Here is a 20340-nt window from a genome sequence, read left to right as displayed (position 1 = left end):
AAGCTGGAAACAACAGATTCCTTCCCCCAGCACCCTCTGTGAGAGTTGGAGAGCCAATGTGGAGAGCTACTGCCAGTGAAAGGGGGAATGAAGAGAGTATGCTGATCCCCCCCAAGAGAGAGTCAAATACCTCTGCAAAACAGAGCTTATACAGTTTTAGGCAGATGGATTTATGAGGGAGGGAAATTAGTTGTTTCATATAATTTTATTGATCTCTTTGATACACTAAACAGAGTTTCATCTCCTTGAGTCCTGGGATGATGTGAACTTTTTTAAAAAAAAAAAAAAACAACTTTATAACAGAATTGTTTCTAGATGTCATGGCTGCAGGGAGAAGCTTCAAAACATGACTCATAAGCATGTGAAATACCAGAGAGCAAAACTAAAGAGATTTCAAACTATTAGAAAACACAAACAAACTAGTAATGTTGGAGTCCTACTCATCTGAAATGCTTGCTTTTGGCAACATCTTGTTTCACCAGTTCTTAACACCACCTGTTGCCAACACAGATATTTGCCTTTCTGTGGGCTTGGTATCTTCACAAAACATCCACCCCAAAAGCTGTGACTGTAGGATCTTTGTCCAAACAAAGATTAATCATGAAACAGATGGGTTGGTCCACCAACACTTTTGCACGTAATGTGATGTGCAGCTGCGGCGTGTGCTCAGTAGTGGCCCCAAGCGGAGAGACAGCCTGAAGGACTGGCTAGAGCCTTATCACCATCATGTGCCTCTGTTTACTGGCCCCAAACCCCACAAAGGTTGGGAAATGTGATACTCAGGTACTCAGGTGACAGACTCATTAAAAGGGGATGAGAGGAAAGCTTCAGCTAAGCATCAGCACAGGATGGGATTTTAAATTTCATTTTTATTGCAAAGACTGTTGAAACAAGATCCTTTTTAGTGGTGGGCTACCAATCACTGACACCCACTGTGGGCAATGGCCCTGAGAGCTCATTTCCCAGGATTTGATTATGTTTTGAAAACCTGCAGTACACCAGACACCTGAGCAATGGTCACACATAGATGAATAAAGACACATCAAAGGACTAAACACTTCTGCTTCCCTGGGTATGGAAATATAGGTGTTTATTTCCAGATGGATTTGTACCCGATATTCCTGTAAGTCCCCCATCCACACCTCCTATTGCCACATCCTTTTCACAGTGACAGTCCACTTCTAACATGGCATGTCAGGTTCCTCAAGTTTTCCTACTGATTAGGTGAGAGACATTTGATGGTGTGTCTGATTAAACTTAGGCCAAGTAAAACATGTAACCATTTGCTTCCACTGAAACATCTCAATAAGGGCAATTCTTTAGGCTTCTTTCCTCCATCCGAGCCATTGACTGTCACTAAACTTGCCAGCTTGGCTATGCAGGAGCACAGGAGCCAATGCTCTTGTAGCAAACCAAGCTAAAAAAGCCATCCCTCCCCAAAAAAGAGAATTCAGACCATTTTTTTTTTCCATATAGTATGGTTATTTTGAACGTCATAACTTTATTGAGACACCAGTAGTTACCACCTTCACTTTGTTAACCACAAATATATAGGACATTGTAAACACAGGTGCCGAGGTGGCGGGGTTCACTGTAGTTGAATTTTGGAACGGACGGAGGCAGGGGGAGGGGAGGAGGGATGAAGGGACACTCGGGCTTAGACAAGACCACTCAGAGGATCCTGTATGCGGCAGGCCATCCATGAGTCATCGTATATACGTATATATGTATAGCTTTATATTATACATCTTTTTAAATATATATATATATAATATATATACTATACACAGGCAGTAATGTGGCAGGCGAAGGGGCAGGGCAGCCCAGGTGGTGTTACAAATGCCACATAGGCAGCAGGGAGTTGTCTGGATGGATGGTTTGAACTTGCTGCATGAGGTGGCCTCACTGGATTCCTTACCTTGTACCTGCTCTGGGGATGGGAGCTGAGACTCCTGTGGGAATCACCCTGCAATGCTGCCTTCCTGGGTCCTCCCAAGTGCTTGCAAGGGTACAGGGACAAAGATACCTCCTCCCCTGTGGGAACTGCCAGGAATAACGCAGAGAGGAAGGGTGTGTGATGAGGTGATGAACAGGGTGGTGAGGATATAGGTGATCCAGGGATGGGGACACATCAGGAGGCTGAATCCACAGACAGAACTGGGGCAACATTTCATCATCTCTTTGCCCTTCATAGCCTCTGTTTCCACAAAATAGTCCCTTACCTGGGGGCTTTGTAAAATAAGAAGACATCAAGGGGGCATTGCTCCCAACAACGGATGTGTAATCCCCTGTAATCAGAGCAAATGGCAGAAGGGGAAGAAAGCTGCCTTATCATTTTGCTTATACAGCCTTCCCTCTGATCTCCTAATCTCTAGAGCAGGGCTGATCTCACCCACACTTAGAATGTAAAAGGGACATGTTCCAGTCAGCTGCTCAGGTCTCGCCTATGATCACCAGAAATAGGCAGCACCTTATCAGAAGAACCTAAGATAAGATAACCAGTCCTTTGGGTAGGTCTCTTTGTCTCATCAGCTAGCCAACTGCCACTGGAAATTGCAATCTGCATTTTAAAGGGCTACATGCAAACAAGCAGAGTCCCTCTCCAAGGTCTGTCACCACCAACACTCCAGTGCAAAGGCTGAAAGCACATGAACCCAAGCAGAGTGTCTTCTCCCATGAGCAAAAGCAAGTTGTCAGAGTATCTTCTGCTGTAGTGTCATATCAATGCCTCTCTTATGACACAAAGCAAGGAGAACAACAGAGAGATGGGACATAGCCCAAGATGAAGTCACTTGGCTCATGTCCCACTGAAGTGCTGGTTCTGAGGGGGAGGCTCATTCCTGCCTCAAACCCACCTGAGCCCATCAGCTGGTTACATGAGGGAAGCAAGTCCAAGAGGATAAAGAAAAGCTTGCTCATTAGTCAGCCCCAAATGATGTTTAGCTACCTCCGCAACTTTGATGGGAGAAGGGGCATGCAAGATGCTCCTGCACCACACCCCAAAACAGAGCCCCAGGTAGATCCCGCCCACACTGCCTGTACCTATCCTTACTGCCTAGTCAGTCACAGGGGAGGGACCTCCCAAAAGGTACAACATATTTTTGTGCTGAGGGATAGTGACTTACAGCCTCCACCTCCTCTCAGTTCCCTCCACACACCACAAAGGAAAGCATGAAGGATGACACAGATGAATCTAGGTGAGTACAACTAACTTCTCTTCCACCTCATCATTCAGTCATTCTTCTCCCCTGTTGGGAGACAGACAGGAGGGCGCTCCTCCCACATCCAGTCACAACAAACCTCTCTTAATGAAGTAAACCTGTCCCAAGCCTAAATATTAGGCTGAACCCACAGAAAATGAAGCTCAAGGGGCTTCCTTACAAAAAGCACCCCTTTTATTTACAATATTGCATTCACTCATAGGCACAGAGCAAGGGATGTGTGCCTGTGCCCAGTCATTCCTGCTGTGTCCTTAGGGCTACCTAATCCCCCACTCCTGTCCTCACCTGTAGGTAACCACCAGTAAGGTGGGACAAGCCTGGAGAGGACAAGCCATGGGGACAGCCACCAGCAGCACAAACGTGCTGGCGGAACAGGGAGAAATGGTGCCTGTATATACAGAGGAGAACACTGCTCCAGTTCCCCCTGCTGCGCTACAGTTTCTACCCCTTTCTTATCTTCGTGGGGCAGGGGAGGAGGGAAGGACTGGTAACCTTGGTGTCCTCCAGATAAGATGTTCACACAACCACAGGCCAGACCTGTGTCCCACTCTTCCCACGCCTAAGGGAGCTATGAGGAATAGGCTGGATGTGCAATGTGGACACTGACAGATTTTGGATCTGCTCCTGATCTCTGCTACTGGGACCACTGTTACATCAAGCAGGGTGGCTGCCTGGGGGAAGGAGCTCCTCGCTTCTGCAAGGTAAAGCCTGCTTCTTGTGCTCTGAGAGATGTCTGTGCCCAGGAGAATTGTCTAGGTAGCTACTGCTGAATTATTTCCATTTAGGGGAAATCTGGAAATCTGTCTTCATGCACAAACCTAACTTCTAACTTGGAACAAAGAGTGGGCTTCTACAGTTCTGTCTTGGAACAAAATCATGAGAGTGTGGAATGATACCCATAAGAGCTCTATCTAACAGTCACTGCTGCCACCTAGGCGAGGCTTTAAAGTCTCAGGATCTGAGATGCTGAAGAAGAGCACTAAGGTATGGTCTATGGCAAGTACAGAAAGACCAGTTTTCAGACAACTCAGTCTGGCTCCAACCAATTCTCTGCACACCAAGACCTCTTCCCTATCTGAGTGGGAGGCAAAGTGCAGCTGTAGAGGAAAGGACCTCTCCCACATGGCTGCACCCCTGTGTGAGAGCCAGACACATGCTGGCTATCCCAGCAGCAGTATTTCTTCCTAAGTGGGGTCCTGCTCCATTCCTGTGTGCTACAAAAATGGTATCAGCAAGAGGCTTTGCACTATTGTAAAGGAACAGAGGAACAGAGGAAGGTTAAGCAGGACCTGAGAAGCAGAACTGTCTTTCTTCTCCTCCTGCTCTGGGTGAAATGACAAAGCTCCCCCTCGAATCAGCCCAGCTGGGGTTGAAGGTTCTCAGGGCTCTCTAGAAGCCCACCTCCTCCATCCTTCCTCCCACAGGCACTGTATCTGGGCCCAGAGACTGGGCATGGCTCCCCTCCTGCCTCATCAAACTGGTCTGGGAAGAGCAGTGACTAGCAGGACATACAGGTGAGGAGAATCACCATCCACCTCAATCCAAGGGGTCTGAGGATAGACTGAATCTCAGGGCATCATCCTTCTGCTCTGCTCAGTCTCTTGCTGCAATCTACAGACGTGCCTGTGATTTCTGATTGTACCTGCAAATCTTCCTTTTTCCCTTCCCATTGTTTTTTCTTGTAGTCCCCTCCTCTCCAATACCACCTCTCCCAAACCCTCCAAAAATAAAGCACCCTCCCTCACTAGCATGTGGCAGGGAAAAGCCCCCTTTACATGGAGGATGTTTCTGTCCTCCAGGCCCCTCCCCACACTCTTGAATGCTGACTCCAACATCATTCTCCTCCCTGAGCCACCAGGTGCTCCAAACCAATTTGGATGCTCCCACATCTACTCCAGCCTTTAGCAATACAATCTCTTCTAGGAAGGTCTCCAGTCCCTCTCATTTCTTCTGTTCTGCCTCCAACACCCTTTCCCCTGCCCTGCCAGTGCCATAGCTCCTCTCCTATCCACAAGACAGACTCTGCCCTCTGTAACAAGGCAGAGGGAGAGGAGGAAAGGAGGGACCTTCCTATCAAAATGTAGATTTTGGAAAAATTTGGTTCTGGCAGGTAGCTTGGTGGGAGAGGAGAAGGAATAGGTGATAGGGAAACCTTTTTGCCTTTTTTTTTTTTTCATTTCTTAAAAACAATAAATAAAAACAGATGACCCAGAAGGCTGGAGCATAGCTGAGAGCCACCTCTTGTACCACTATGCACGTGTCTTGTTTGTGCCTTGGCTTTCTGCCGGCAGTGGGAACGGGGGCAGAAGGGAAAGGGGGAGGGAAAGGGGCATCGGTGGCTCAGTAGTTCTGCGTTTGGTACCCCTGTGTCTCGGTGTCGAAAGCATCTGCTGGAGGGGGCTGCTGGTACGTCCCCACCGCATCTGTAGCATCCTCCTCGTTCGTGTAGGGAGCATAAGGCATGCCGGAGTCCTGGCTTGGGTCCATGTAGTCCTGGGAGAAGAGGGCCGAATCGGCACCCAGCTGGAAACGCTGATACGCCAGGAATGCCTGGCCCACCTTTAAGGGAGGAGGTGGAGGGAAGAGATGGGAAGCAGAGAGGGAAGAGGAAAAAGAGGAGGATCGTACCGAAAAAGAGAAACAAACAAAAGTGGGGTTAGTAGTGGTTATGGATTAGTGTGCAAGGCCCACCTGGCAGATCGCTGGTGAAATGCCCCATGAGCATGGAAGTCCACACTCTCCCACAGAAAGCACAAGCCCACAAGTAAAGAAGAGGACTGGGCAGGGATGGTTGCAAGAGCAGCTGGCTGTGTGCAGCCTGCCAAGGCTCCCTGCTTTCTCTGGGATGTTCAGGGCACCTCCTGTCTGCCAGTGGGGTTTCACCAACATCTCACGGGTGGTGGAGGCTCAGTTGGCACTGGTTATCCCAGTCAGCCCCTCCTGGCTTGGGAAGGCAATCTGCCTCAGCAACACCAGAAGGCTCCACTGCTGGGCTGCGTGTACGAGGCCATTTGACTTGTAAAGGCCAGTAAGGAGAGCAGGATTTGACACCAAGTACTGAGGTAGAGGTCAACCCCCGAAACACCTTCACCAGTCAACATGTGCAAGGTGTAGCACAGACCTTGGGAAGGAGCAGCAGAAAGCAAGGCAGCTGCTTCCCAGACCAGGGGACAGTTAGCAAGCAAACTGCTGTCTCCTGCCTCAGACACCTTTTAGTGGACTGTGGAAGTCTGGGCACAGGGTTCAGCAGGCATGGCTCATTGTCCCAGAGCATCCCTGAGAGAGGTGAGCAGTCTAGCAAGTGATGGGGGAGAGGTTTTTGGGGAATGAGGTCTGGGAAGAAATGGAAGAGATAAAATAGTGGGGGCAGAGGGCATCTCCTGGCTGAAATATTAGGTCTGAGCAGTCATCAAAAAAAGGCACAGTGGTGTTACATAGCATTAGTTAGGGTATGGGAGGGAGAGAAGGGAGGGAGAGAAGGGAGCAGAAGAGGAGAAGAAATTGCCAGTTCCAACTCTCCAGAGGGAGATCCCCCATTCAATGGACAACCCCATTCCAATTCAATGGCCATGTCTTCTCATCCCATGACCTGCAGTGACCACACACTCATAGTCAGGGCATTGGAACCAGCTCTGCTCAGTGATCTCCTCCAACTGCATCCCTTCACACCTTCCCCCAAATTTTCCCATCAGCAAGGGGCACTAAGGCAGCAAGGATGGGGAGCTAGGGAACAGGGTATTGTATTCCTCCTGAAAATTAATGTCTCTGAGTCTCCGGAAAGCCAGAAATGTGAGGAAGCCCTGTGAGGAGAGAGAGGGTTGTGGGAAGGAGAATCAGTAAGGTAGAGCAAACCACAGTGTTGGACTGAAATAAAAAACACACAAAGAACCAGGGGAAGAGGATGCTTTTTTGGCCACTTGCAAGCCTGTGCATGGGAGAGGATCATTGCAGGTGATGGCACCTCCGAAAGTGTCCTGAGGAACCCCTACAAAAACCCTTCTCCTTATCTCACTTTCTGATGGAGCTTGCAAGGGGCTTTTGGCAGCACTCAAGTGCAGGACACAGCTCATGCAGGGAACACACACTGGTGTCCCTCCATCCTTCTCAGTGTCACAAGTGCCAAGGGTGCTGATAACACAACCTTTTGCAGCCCCTCTTCCTCTTTGACAGATCCGTGGTCTATAGCACCTTTCCTATCTGGTCCTTGCCCAACATCTATAGGAAGAGAAGATAAAGCCACAAGGGCTTATGCATGGAGACAAGGTTAAAATGCTTTCCTGCTTGGCACTATCCTGTCACTTCAGAAAAAAATCACTTGTGCTTGGTACTCTCGGAGGCAGGAGGAAGTCACCAGAGATATTTATATTTCACCCAACAGTTTTTCCAGGAAACTAGCAGTAAAGAACTGCTGGGGAAAGGGCAGTCTTAAGACAGCACTATCACCTTCCTAAAAGGTGACTCTGTGAGGTAGCACTCCACTGGTGGGTGCAGAATCCAGAACAATGATGACATCTTGCATGATGGGAGCTAAGGTGTGAGGAAGATGGGTGCAACCCCTGACCTGCAGCTCCCTTCTCTGTTTAGCATCTGTAAGGTGAAAATGCTGCTGAAGTCCTCTGACTCACAGAGAAAACAATAACAGGTTGTCCAGAGAGGTGGTGGATGCCCCATCCCTGCTAACATTCAAAGTCAGATTGAACTGGGCTCTGAGCCACCTGATCTAGTTGAACATGTCCCTGATCTTTGCAGGGGGGTTGGACTAGATGGCTTTTAAAAGTCCCTTCCAACCCAAGTTATTGTATGATTCTATGACAATGATGGCTGGGGATCTGGCTTGTCCAAGGTCATATTAAAGGTCTGTTGAGAAAACTTCTTACTGGGATATGGGACTCTCTTAACCATTATGCTTATTAGTGTTCTAAAACCATCTTCCACGTAAGTTTTTGAGTCCCTGCTTCCCAAGTTTACTTCCCAACCACCTCCTCTCCTGATTTCCTTCTCAGAAGCCATGTGAACTGCGATCCCAGGGGCCTCACTCTTACCCAGTCTCCTTTCATTCCCCACAAGATAATACAGCACAGAGGACATTTAATCCAACATCATGGCTACTGTACTCACCCAGGTAAAGATGGAGAAGAACGAGAACGTGATGGCTGCTCGGGCTGCATCCCCTCCCTCATTCAGTGGGTTGTCCTCTGGTTTTGAAGCTTGCCACTGGTTGGTCAGAAAGCAGAAGCCAACGAACCAGAGGAATGCCCAAAAGGCTGGGATGGACCACCACCGGCATACCAAAGGGAAGGACAAAGACAACAAGAAGAGAAGTATGAGCATAACATACACATATTACATTTCTCTGGAAATGTCAGCCCTCTGAGACCCACCACTATGTTGCAGACTGGGCCAAACTGACTGCTCAGCCAGTCTGAGCCCAAGTGAGCTGGCAGGCTCCCTGACAGCAAATTGTCAAGGTGACCAAGAGGTGTCTGCAGAGAGCACCTCATGAGAGTTCATTTGCTTGTGTTTGGATTGATCATAGGACTTGCATTTGGCCTTGGGAGGGAGCCTGAAGGGCTTCCAGTACTAGAGCAATCACCTGGGCTCTATGAAACAGCCACTGCTTCACAATGCTGTCCTGCAAGGACAAGCAAAGAGCAATTCCTTCCATGGGAGCTGCAAAAGAATGGGAAGCAGCTGGTCTGCAGTTACACAGAGACCAGTTTGTGCTCAGGACAGAACAGCTCAGGGACTCACATCAAGGAAAGGTGCTGAAAGATCACTAACATGCCATGCCCCCAGGAAAGGAGTGAAGGTAGGAGGTCCCACCCTACCCTCTGTCAAGCACAGACAGACACCTGGCAGTGAAGGAAATGGGTATTCCAAAGCAACAGAAAAAAGGGCACAATCCTTTCCCTTCTCTTGTCGGCTGTACATAGGATCGCAAGGCAAAGGGCTAACTGTGAAAGAACTTGCAAGCCCAAAGTCCTTAGCAAATCCAGGTGCTTCCCCTGATCCTGCCCTCACTCCATTCCTGGCCCCTTTGACATACTCCGGGGAGAGCCTGACATTGAGCAGTCTGCCTGAATGGCTGGAATAAGCCAGCAGGGCCCAAGGGCCAGGGAGCTCACCCGAGACACCGATGTCAGAGAGCACTGCCTTCTTGCGGTCCTTGACGCTGCTGATCTGCGGGAAGTAGGCATCCAGAGCCAGGTAAAGAAGGCAGCTGAGGAAGGCGAGGACACCCACGGTAATGCCATAGTTGCAGGCATTGTGATTGCGGTTGAAAATGCAGTGCTCTTCTACCTCATCCACGCGGTTCACGTAGCCTTCATTGACAATGGAGCCGAACACCACGATAGAGAACACCTGGTGGGGACGGAGGCCGGAGACACATCAGGGCAAGCCCCACTTCTCTGGACCAGCAGAAAGGAACAGAGCTCTGCAGGGGACAGACCTGCTCTGCTGAGCTCCTGCCTTCCATGGGTTGTAGCCACAGGAACATGGTCTCATTTTATTTCTGAGGATTAACTTATAACCTTTTTATCCATCTGACCTAAAGTGATGTAAAGCAGCTGCAGTCTGGAGTAAGGGTGGCTTCCTACAGACACACAGGGAGGTGACATGGAGTGTAAATTGGGATATGGTTTTAGTGCGGGTGCCTGCATACAATGGCTTCAAGTAGTGCAAATCCTCTTAGTCTGCACTTACTCTCCCACTCACTCCTTTCTCTTCAAGAGATTAATTGTTTTTACCATGCATCTGTTCATTGATTTTATCTATCAAGCTACTGCGCTCTTTTCCCCATCCACCCTCCCACAATCTACAGCCCTGCTGTCTCCGCAGCTCCATTCTGCTGGGCTTCCAATTCTCCCTATTTCCCCACACCACATACCTCTCTCCACCAGTTTTCCATCAGCCCACTCCATGACACCACCTATCCTGTCCACTCACCCATATGCCAACACCCCATAGATTTCAGGGGCCAAACATCCCTACTCCAGGTCCACTTGTCAGGGCCACTTTGAGTCCTCCCTACCTGTAACCCCCATTGCCACTGCATGTTATTTTAAATCAGGCAGAATTAAGGATGAGTCCAGGTAAAAATGTCCTAATCCGCAGTTGCTGGTCTAATCTTTGCTCATGGGCTTAGCCTTCACTGCCTGCCACAAGGCTGTCCCTCTTTGACACAGCAGGTTCACCAAAGCAGAGAGCTATTTACAGCAGCCCCAGTCCTGCACCTTGCATCTCAAATAAACAGCTTCCCCTTCCCCACAGAAGAAAGAGGGGAATATTAAGGCAGCACATACAGATTTTTCCTTGCAGGGTATCTGGAGACCCTCACTAGGAACAGCTGACTGGATGTCGCCTGCAAGAAGAGCCTCAGGGAAATGGGAATGGGACCTCAAGCATGGGATGAAATTACATATGAAGTGCACTAGGACATCACCAGGGTACTCTGCCAGCCTGGGAGATGTCTGCACAAGACTTGTCACCTTTGAAACCACCCTCCCATCCCCAAGAAGTAGCACACAGGAAGATGAGGAGGCCAAGTCTCCTGTAGGAAGTGGAGCTAGGTCTGAGTGTTTGCCTGGTCAGGACCCGAGTTCCACTTAACCCAACCAAGCACCAGAAGACAACCCAGAAAGCAGAGAGCAGCTTTGTTGAGTGCAGGGGAAATGGTTGATTAATGCCAGCCCAATACACCACCTATTATCAGTGAGGTTGGATACCTGAGATCCAAAGCACAGACCTCTGCTGCTTGGCCTGTGGCATCAAAGTCCAGAGGAAAAGCCTTACTCAGAGCTCCCCAACAGCCCTTGGGCAGATACTCAACATCAACCACGTTTCACCTGCCAAACTCTAACAAATATCCACTGACACAAATATTATTTTTTCACCTCAAGTCTCATAATTGGGTCACACTTGGGTTGTTGAAATTGGGTGTATCACACCAGAGCAAACTAAAAAAAGCTGGAAGCTGGTGTTCCTAAGCGTAGGAGCTATATGGGTTCTCTGAAAATCATAAGAGCTTTTTAAGTTTAGAAGTTAAATAACCAATTTGTCCTCCTCCTCCTCCTTCTTCTTGCAAATAGAGATTGATCATATCTTGCAGAAATTGCCCGTAAAAATTAAATAAGAATCTCTTCTGTTAGAAGCAAAGATTTAGTCCTCAAAATTTCAGCCTCAATGGTTTGGAAAGCAGCGAAATTGCAGACAATTACAGCCAAGCTCTTTCAATGGGATGTCTCACACATCTTCACAACAGGCTGGGCTGGCAGATCTGCTTAGGGTCACTGGCAATAAGGCCCTGCTCCTCTGACCCAAGGGAGAGCTGACAGGCTGCTGAAGTGACATCCCAATGTGAGGCTGTGACCAGCACTGATGCTGACACCTGAAGTACCAACCTCCATATATTGAGCTTACAGAGCAAGTGCCTTGTTTTCTGCAGCATTAGACAGAATGCTTATCTTCTCTTTGGAAGATGAGAAACAGCCTCTAAAGTAGCACAGTCTGGTGTTCAGGTTTGGTTTCTGACTCAAAACTAGTAAAATGTTGTTTCCCTGTGTCAGATGAACCCTTGCAATGAGCTCTGTTGTGAGTCTCTGCTTACTCATCTGGGATGAATGAACTTTTGTAATGGTCTCTCTCCAGAGACACATCTGTGGAGATACATCCTGATACGCATCTCCTCTCTGCTCCTACCTTTGGGTTTGCTGCTGGGCTGGACAGAATAATTTCTTTTTGCATTTGTTTTTTCATACCTTTTTATGTTGCCACATTATAAAGGCAGAGCTCAGAGTCACAAGACTAGACGAACATCTCCCTCTCCCTAGTTTTCAAGCAGAGGTGGCATTCCTAACTTCCTTTCTCCACCTGCAGCCAAGATGCCAGGCTTCTCTCCTATGAAGAGAAACCTGTCTCACAGCCTGGAGGTGCCCTAGGTAAGATTTACAGGCAAGCATTTGATTTCAGATGATCTTAGGAGTTCTCTGGGGAGATTCCACTAAGCCTACTCTCACTTGTGACATCTCACAGTGGATGCTTATCTTCTCTGTCCAGAAAAAGCCATCCCATACTCTTTGTCCTTTGTCCTTAGGAAAGCTTTCTGTGGACCAAAGCAGAGCTAGCTTACGAGATGTCTCCTTCTCTCCGTGTTTTCCTCACCATTGACATCAGCTCTGATCCATGCTCCATTCCCTGGCATTGTAGAGAGGGCAAAGAGAGGGCGTGCTCCCTTTGCCAGCCTGTCACCACCCTGATGGCACTGCAAAACACTGTGAGGACCCACTGTGCACAGAAGCCTTGAGCTGAGCTGGGTTACATTGACTGAGCAAAAATGGGCAGGCTCAAACCAGATATTCCAGGCAGAACTGGACAGCAGAAGAACCAACTGCTGCTGCTGCTGCTGCTGCCAGGCAACATCAGCTCTTTCATTCCCGTGATGTCTGTACCTGGAAACTGTTGTGACAAACAATTTTCTAAAAAAAATCATAGTTAAGAGCTTAGATCTTGCAGCCTTTAGAATAAACAGTTGCACATTTCATCCATCGCAGCTATTCCTTGTTGGTAAGGGAGCAGTTGGGGTGGAAGCTCACTGACATGGCAAGTCATCTTAGAAAGAGCAAATATATTTTATTTTCTTGATTTCACAATCCATGCCCTTCAAGATGATCCAAGCAGCAGATGCAGAATGAATGACTGCTTAGATTACAAAGAACCAAGTTTTCAAGGATGAAGTGTTTACATTCCTGTTCCCATCACATCTGTAGGACTTGTAAGTTTATACTAGTGACCACCAGCACTGGCACAAGCCTCTTACGGCTCTGTGTTACTGCTGCTTGTGTCTTCTCCCCCCATTTGGCACTTGCTGCACAAAGCCTTGCCTACGGCCACTGATAAAGTGGCCCAAAATACACATCCAACTGCAAAGAGGAGGCAAGGAGAAGATGGTAGATCTCCTGACTGAGCAGTGAGATACAAGCAAGTGGCTTGTTTGCAGGCTAACAGGAGGCCTCCTGAGGCTCCCAAATGCAGCCCATCCTTCCACTCTGCAGAGGGAGATCACCAGCCGCTTTCTTATGCTTGGTAATGAAAACCAGCCAACCATCCCCAGCTTTGTGAACTTAAGCTGCCTCATTTCTTCAGCAAGGCTGTTTAAGTCAGTTAATAGACTTGAACTAACTAGATTTTTAGGTTGAGAGGGTTTCTTTAAGCCTCCAAGAGCAACATTAATTTGGCAGGTGTGTGGCCTGTCTGGAGGTACTCACTTAATAAGCAGTAATATATTTGGCTACACTCAAAAAAGGGACAGAAAAGATCACTTGGAAAAGATCTGACCAACTTAGCCCTGCTGTTGGGACTGGGCTTTGCTCCACTTCACTGCTCCTCACACACCACGTCCACATAGGTTGTTGCAATCATTTCCCTCGATTCCTGTTTTCATCCAAGAGTTTTGAGCACACCAAGTGCAGCTAGAGCCAGGTGCATTGCAAAGCTGACATAAGCAGAGCAATGTGCCAAGAGACACAGCAATATGAACTTAATGCTTAGCACTGCGGGGAGGAGACAGAGAAGCTGAGAGTTTTCCTCTCCTCATTTCTCAAGGGGCTCATGCTGGCCATTACAAGCACATAAAGGCTCATTACAGTCAGAAAAGTGCAAACCAGGCAAAATTCTGCATCTTGTCATAAAACACCTTTCCCCCCCCCCCCCACCCCTTGGTAAACTAGGTGATCTGATTTTGCCAAAGGCAAAGGTGAAAGATGAGAAGAGAGGCTCTCCACACCCTCCCCACTGTAGGCTCAACCCTGCAGAAAGCCAGGCAAAACCTCCTGAGCATCATGTGAGGCGCTTTCCACCATGCTGCCCATCCCCAGCCGTGCATCAGATGCTCCTGAGCATCATGTGATAGATGCAAAGCACGGCCAGCCTCTGGCAGTCCACTAGGATTTTCCTGTACCTCATCCCAGGACTTTGTCATGCTGCCTTCCTGACTTCCTCCCCAAGATCTCCATGATGGCTGTGGTGGGGATGAGGCTGAAGAGGGTTTCTGCTGAGCTGCCTGCTTGGGCGTGCTGCAATGCCCTCCAGTCACAGCGTCTGTCGCACTGCGTGCTGCCTCTCCCTCTCACACATCCCCCTTTTTAATTCTGTTATTGAGAGGAAATAGTTTGATGACATAATATTCCTCGTGGGATTTTAAATCGAATCTCGCTCTGGAAGAACGAAGCCATAACCTCTTCTGAGTTTGATCTGGTAATGACCAGGAATAAATCTGTTTAAAAGGAAGCAAGAGCAGGAGATGGTGCAAATGATAAACTGGCAGAGATGATCTGGCTTTAATTTTCATTCAGCCACTTGCAAATGGAGTCTCTGGAAAGCTTTGGAGTGCCCTGCACAAACATGGATTATTATTATTATTATTATTATTATTATTATTATTATTAATGAAATCTACTTGTATTTAGTTCATTTTGAAGAAAACACATGCAGCTTTTGAGATGCATGGGACTGGCAGCTTGGAAACAGACGGCCTCTATTTATTCCCCCCAGTCAGCACCACGCAGGCAGCAAACAACACCTGCCCACAGTCTCGACAGTCTGAGCCTTGTGCAGGTGCTGGAGGAGGCCAGCCTCCCTAGACCCCATTTCCCTGAACATGGGACAGGGGAAAAGTATGGGTATGCCAGCACTTCCCTCCCAGCTCACCCTCCCTGGCCATCAGCCACGTGGCATCAGCTCCCCAGCCAGGGCTGAGCCGGAGCAGGTGACTGAAGGAAGAAAGGCTCCACATCCCTAATTCCTGCCATGGGATCTGGGACACACTTTCCTGGATTTTTTTCACACATGGTTTGGCAGCTGACTGCCTGGCCATTAACCCTTCTGCCTCCCACCAGACCTGTGCTCAGGTCTCATGCACTTCCCATGGTTAAACAGCATCTTTTGTCCCACCACTGCTGGTGACAGCCCTCCACAATCACATGTCCATGGCGGTATCCAGGTTCTTCTGTGCTTTCTAGATGGTCCCTACATTGCTGTGCCACTGGTCAGCAAAGTGGTCGTCCAAAAGTTGCATCTTTTTCCCAGACAAAAAGCTCAGTTTTCTTTCTAGCAACACATCTCTCCCTCCTTGGCTTGGCTGTGCCAGCATAGGTGGAGAACTGCATGCTGTTCCACCTGCATAGGTCCTCTCTGCTGCCTTGTTTCACACAAATATTTGCATTAGCCATGTCCTATCACCATGCAGCTCCTCTGCTTCTCCACTGTATGCCTCTCGTGTTTTGAAACAGCAGATTACATAGGGTTGTATGGTTGTCTTACTTTTTGCTCATCTTTCTGACTGTCTTTGGTCCCTATTGATACTTCTTAGATTTTTATCTGGAAATATCATTAATGAGAGATTTGCTTCTGCTTCAAGATCCTTCCTGGAAATGCTGTGCTGGAAACAACACAACCTGCTGTATCCAACCTGAATCACTGAGCAACTGTGTATATCTGTTGTTCATCTTGTGACACAGCTTTTCACCCAATCTTAATGACAGCAAAACCCCAAAAATCCTTTTGAAGCTGACCTAGGCAAGGGCATTCCATGAAGAACTGTCTTGACTGAGAGCACGTGTTTGAACTGTCATGTTCTTTCCATCTGCACCAATTTACCTCACAAGCAAGCAGCCAGCAAGCATGGGCACTGCTGCAAAAATGGAGTGGAGGAGCAGAGGCAGAAAGCATGAGCTACGGGTCAGGAACATGGGCAAAGTCTCAGCTAAATTAACTGTGGACAGAAAGAAAGTGGGAACCCAGTTGCAGCTGGTTTTAGACTAACAAGGCCTCCAGGCTTTAAGACTCATTTTAACTTCCATTGCAAGCCCCTACCACGCGTCCTTAGGAAGAGACAAGTGGTGTTGTAAGCCAAGCATGAGTGTGGCAAGCCAGGAACCTGCTGGCAAGACAGAAGATGGGGCTCTCTGCCATGCTGTAGCTAGCTCCCATCCTCCAGCTTTCAGGTGCCAGCCTCTCATGGGGAAGCCAGGAATGTGATTCCTGTCCTTCATCTGCCTTGTCTGCTCAGCTGGAGCTGCTTGGGATGTGCTGTGCCTGTAGACACAGGGGACAGCCCTTCCTGTACCAGTTCAAATGTTCTGGATGCACCTATCAGCCAGAGGACATGGTGACAACAGCAGCAAGTGATGGAAAAGGAGACTGAGTACCTCTCCTCACTGAACCTCCCTTTGGAGATGCAGTGTCCTTGGTGTCAGAGTGGAACTTGGCACCTCAACCTATGTGACAAGTTTTAACGGGCTGCTTTGTCTGTGCAGCTCTGGTTAGAAATACTCTTACTCAAGCCCATGTCAAAGCAAGCTGGGCCTGCTTCCATAAACTGAGTTACTTTTGCCTTGTTAGGCTTTTACATCAAGCAGCACTTCAGTTTCTCCAGCAAGCAGGTTTCCAAGCAGACAGGAGCACCTGGAACAACCTGTTTGAATTAGCATTTTACTTATTTATGGTGCCAGCACTATGTCTAATGCCTGCGGGTTGCAGAGGAGCCACCCAGCTCCCCTGCACCGGCTGTGGAGAGCACTGCTGCACTGCCCTGTGGGTCAGGGCACAGAAGGAATACGTAGGGATGTGCTCACACTTGCCTGCTTTATTTCAGGAACAATCCTGGAGCTGTACAGCCCTAGTTCGGTGTGGGTCACCCAACACCACTAGCTCCAGCTGTAGCACCAATAGCTCCAGCTTCTGGGTCACCTAAACATCCAAACCTGACATGAGAACCCCACAGAGCCACCACTGATCACCAGCACACAACACCAGGCAACCAGGCAACCTTTCTGTAGGGAGACACTCACTCTGCTGTGCCTGCTGACCTCCAAAGCACCCATGAAACCTGAGCTGCCTTACAACACTGTCGTGGTGGACAGGTGTTCCAGAATTGCTAAACTCTTTCCACAGTTTAGCATTCTCCTTGTCAAACTTAACCTATCTCCTCTTCAGCAAGGAGCAACATAAATAATCTTTGGTCATCCCATCTGTTCTTGATCCTGCAGTTCTCCCTGGAGATTTGATGCTGCCTCAATTGGGTTGCAAACTCCCTGGGCAGGAGCCAGTCTTGGTGCCTCTTGGTAAAGTCATGTGCACTTCTGTGCCATCATGAAGTCTGCTAAAAGGCAGCATGACCCAAGCACAAGGTCACTGCCTAAGGAAGCGATCATGAGAATTTCTGCTCAGTGAAAGCTCATCACGTGAAACACGCCAAAAGGAGCTTCCAGCTTGCCCTGGAGAGACAATGGACCATTCATGCCATGAGTAGGATAGAGGCAAATGAGATCTCAGAAGATGGCAGGCAAAGCACTTTCAGCGTGTGCAAAAGCATCTGAAAGGAAGGATTCTCAGAGAGACCACAAGGAAGGAGAGCCCTTGCTACCAGAAGAGTTTGGCTCATGGAGCCTGGCATGAAAAAGTCTAAGTATGGATGCAATCACAGTTTATAAATACACAGGGGAAAACACCAGGGATGGAAAAGCACCATTTAAACTGAAGGGCAAAAGATCACAAAAGTAAACAGATACCAAACAGATTTACAATGGAAAGCCTCTGACCATTGAAACCATGGAACCCTCTCTCAGAGGAAGTGAGAAGGGAAGAAAACCACAAACTAGTCCTTTTTCAGAAAAGCTCATCCAATTTATGGAAGGGGCCATAAAGGGTCTGAAAGGGTCTGATGCTTGTGACAGCTTGAGGAGGATTTCACTGCCCACAAGGTCCCAAAACTACAAGTAAGTATTTGGGATGAGCTTTTGGTTCCCCTGCTTTGTTAAAGGAGAGATGCTCAGGAGGACACACAAGACCAAGACAGTGGAAAAGCAGGAGAAGGAAGGCATAGCCTTGCACCTTGATGGCCATGCCACCCTCCCTTGCTGAACTGCTGACCTGAAGTATCTCCAGCTTCTGCAAAAGAACTTTAATTTCCAGGGCCAAGTGAAGTGTCTGAGGTAAATCCTATCCTGTCCTCTGTCAAGGTCAGATGGGCAGGGAGAAATAGTGTGGGGTTCCAAGGAGATGCTGCTCTGTAGAAAGTGCTTCTTGCCAGGGGAAACCTTGCAGGGCACAGAAATGAGCTCAGCAATCAAGCCAACAGTATCTGAGATACTCTGAAGCAGATTAGGTGCATATCTAAAAAACAACTGCATTTCTTGTTCTCTCTCCCTCACCTGGCGCCTCTGGGAAGCCAAAATCCTGCAGTGCTTGGATGAAGGGGAAAAAAACCCACCAGACTGAGAGGCAGATAAAGATAAAATTCTGCTACAGAGATTAGCAATGGGAGAGCCTTTGTAGGTCACATCACGTCCATCATCCCTGGGCACACAGGCTGGCTCCGCTCCAGCCTCCCAGGGGCGGGGGGCACGCGTACCCCCTCGCCTGGCGCCCAGCAGCAGCCCCGGCGCAGCCAACCGGCTCCCAGCGTGATGTGCTGTACTGTAAACAAGCTGAAGCAGATGGACAGGCAGACAGAATGCCCGCATTAATCAAGTCCTCAGCTGTCCTGGGGCTCTCCAGCCACCCTCCGAGTCACCCAGAGGGGATATCACACACACACCCGGTTAGGAAGGGCTGCCTTCCCTTTTCCTCCTTGATTCCACCTGGCACTGCTTTAATTTTATTTTCCTAAAGCCAGGCTGCCACTTTGCCTCCCAGCTGCCATGCGCATGTGTCTCCCCTGCGCTCTCTCCCTGCCCTCCCTTCTCCGCTGCCGGCTCAGACCTCAATCTCTCCCCCGCCAGCTCGCTGCTGCAGCTCTCGTTCCCTTAATCCAAATGACCTTCTTGAACAAACGCGCCAGCCCCATGGGCAGCCATGGATCAGCGTCACGGGAAGAGGGAGAAACCTTCCCATGACACCCCCGGTTAGGCTCCTCTTTCCCCCTGCCCCCCTGAATTACTGAGAGCAAAACCTTACAGGGAAAGCAGGTTGGGGGGCCTGAGAGGATAAGGGTAAAACGCAGAGCAACATCCAACCCCCACAGGGCCCTTCAACTCACCCCAGCACGGCCTGAGCCCAGCACCTTCTGGGCACCCACAGGGAAGCAATTCCAGGACTGCAGCATCCCCCTCCTGGGTTCCCCCTGTCACCACCCCACATCCTGCTACCTCCCTGCATCCACCATACAGGCATGCAAGAGTGAGAGGACATCCCACCCTCAAAACCACCAGAGATGGAGACAGGGTCATGGTCCAACCTGACTCGCTCTTTCCCTCCCCACAGAAGAAACCCCAAACCAGCCTGCTCTGACCCTCTGTGGGCCTACACTCACACACAGATATACATGCATGCAGCTGTACATCTATGTGCATGTATACGCCTGCATATGCCTGGACACTTATACATACAGAGATATATAAACCCAGAGACAGATCCCTCCATCCAAACATATATATAACAGAGACATAGCCATAAATGCTATGGAAGCATATACGTACATATCTCTGTGTACAGACCCAGGCTGTGTGGAGACATATTGATGGGCACATGCATATTGTATATATGTGGATACATGCGCATACACATTCATATATAAACCAGGTAATAATAAATATGTCATACATAGCAGCATATGATGGTAACACATAATAACATATAATAGTATATAACATAGAGCGTAATGATTTTACCTGTGTGTGTGTGTGTGTGTGTGTGTGTGTGTGCAGGAAGGTCAGGGTCGGGTGGCAGCCGCCCGTCCCGGAGGGAGCCCCGCGCCCCCCGCAGCCCGGCGGACCGCCCCCCGCCCGGTGCCGGTGCCGCCCGCGGGTGCAGCGGGGCCTTACCCAGGAGACGAACCGCAGGATGGTCTGCGGCTGCCGGATGAAGGCCTGCGGGTCGAAGGCGCCGCCGGCTTTCCCCGCTCCGAAGGCGCCCCCGTCCATGGCGGTGCGGGGGTGGGCGGGAGGCAGGCGGGGGGCTCGGCGGGCGGTGCCGGGCTGCGCCGAGCCGAGCCGGGCTGCGCCGAGCCGCGCCGAGCCGAGCCGTGCCTGGCAGCCCGGCGGCGACGAGCCGCGCGCGCCCGCCCACGGGGACGCGCCGCGCCGGGAGCGCGCAGCCCGCCCGTCCCCGCCCCGCCGCCGCC

General features: G+C 49.4%; 1 protein-coding gene across 2 annotated transcripts; it reads right to left on the bottom strand.

Annotated features, from left to right (window-relative positions):
* Nucleotides 1-1064: 1064 nt before the first annotated feature.
* SYNGR1 (synaptogyrin 1) lies at nucleotides 1065-20187 on the bottom strand. Of its 2 annotated transcripts, none has more exons than XM_021554048.2 (4): nucleotides 20042-20181; nucleotides 9347-9584; nucleotides 8340-8485; nucleotides 1065-5780 (listed from the first exon to the last, which is right to left on the bottom strand). In XM_021554048.2, exons 1-4 carry the CDS (start codon nucleotides 20138-20140, stop codon nucleotides 5562-5564), a joined length of 702 nt encoding a protein of 233 aa, XP_021409723.1. In that variant the 5' UTR covers nucleotides 20141-20181; the 3' UTR covers nucleotides 1065-5561. The 2 variants fall into 2 exon arrangements, with proteins under 2 accessions (XP_021409723.1, XP_021409724.1); XM_021554049.2 differs by lacking the exon at nucleotides 1065-5780 and adding an exon at nucleotides 5787-7021 and having other exon boundaries at nucleotides 20042-20187.
* Between the last annotated feature and the right edge of the window lie 153 nt (nucleotides 20188-20340).

This window comes from Lonchura striata, chromosome 5 (assembly GCF_046129695.1).
Source record: "Lonchura striata isolate bLonStr1 chromosome 5, bLonStr1.mat, whole genome shotgun sequence".
Lineage (NCBI taxonomy): Eukaryota > Metazoa > Chordata > Aves > Passeriformes > Estrildidae > Lonchura > Lonchura striata.
Note: the sequence above shows the minus strand (reverse complement) of the source record. Positions and strands in the feature narration are given on the sequence as shown.

Excerpts from the sequence above, each read along its gene's own strand:
- SYNGR1 (XM_021554048.2), bottom strand. The coding sequence starts at position 20,140 with ATGGACGGGGGCGCCTTCGGAGCGGGGAAAGCCGGCGGCGCCTTCGAC. Across the intron at positions 8,486-9,346 it reads CTCTGACATCGGTGTCTCGG|CCTTTTGGGCATTCCTCTGG; the intron begins GTGAGCTCCCTG and ends GGTCCATCCCAG. Across the intron at positions 5,781-8,339 it reads TCTTCTCCATCTTTACCTGG|GTGGGCCAGGCATTCCTGGC; the intron begins GTGAGTACAGTA and ends CCTCCCTTAAAG.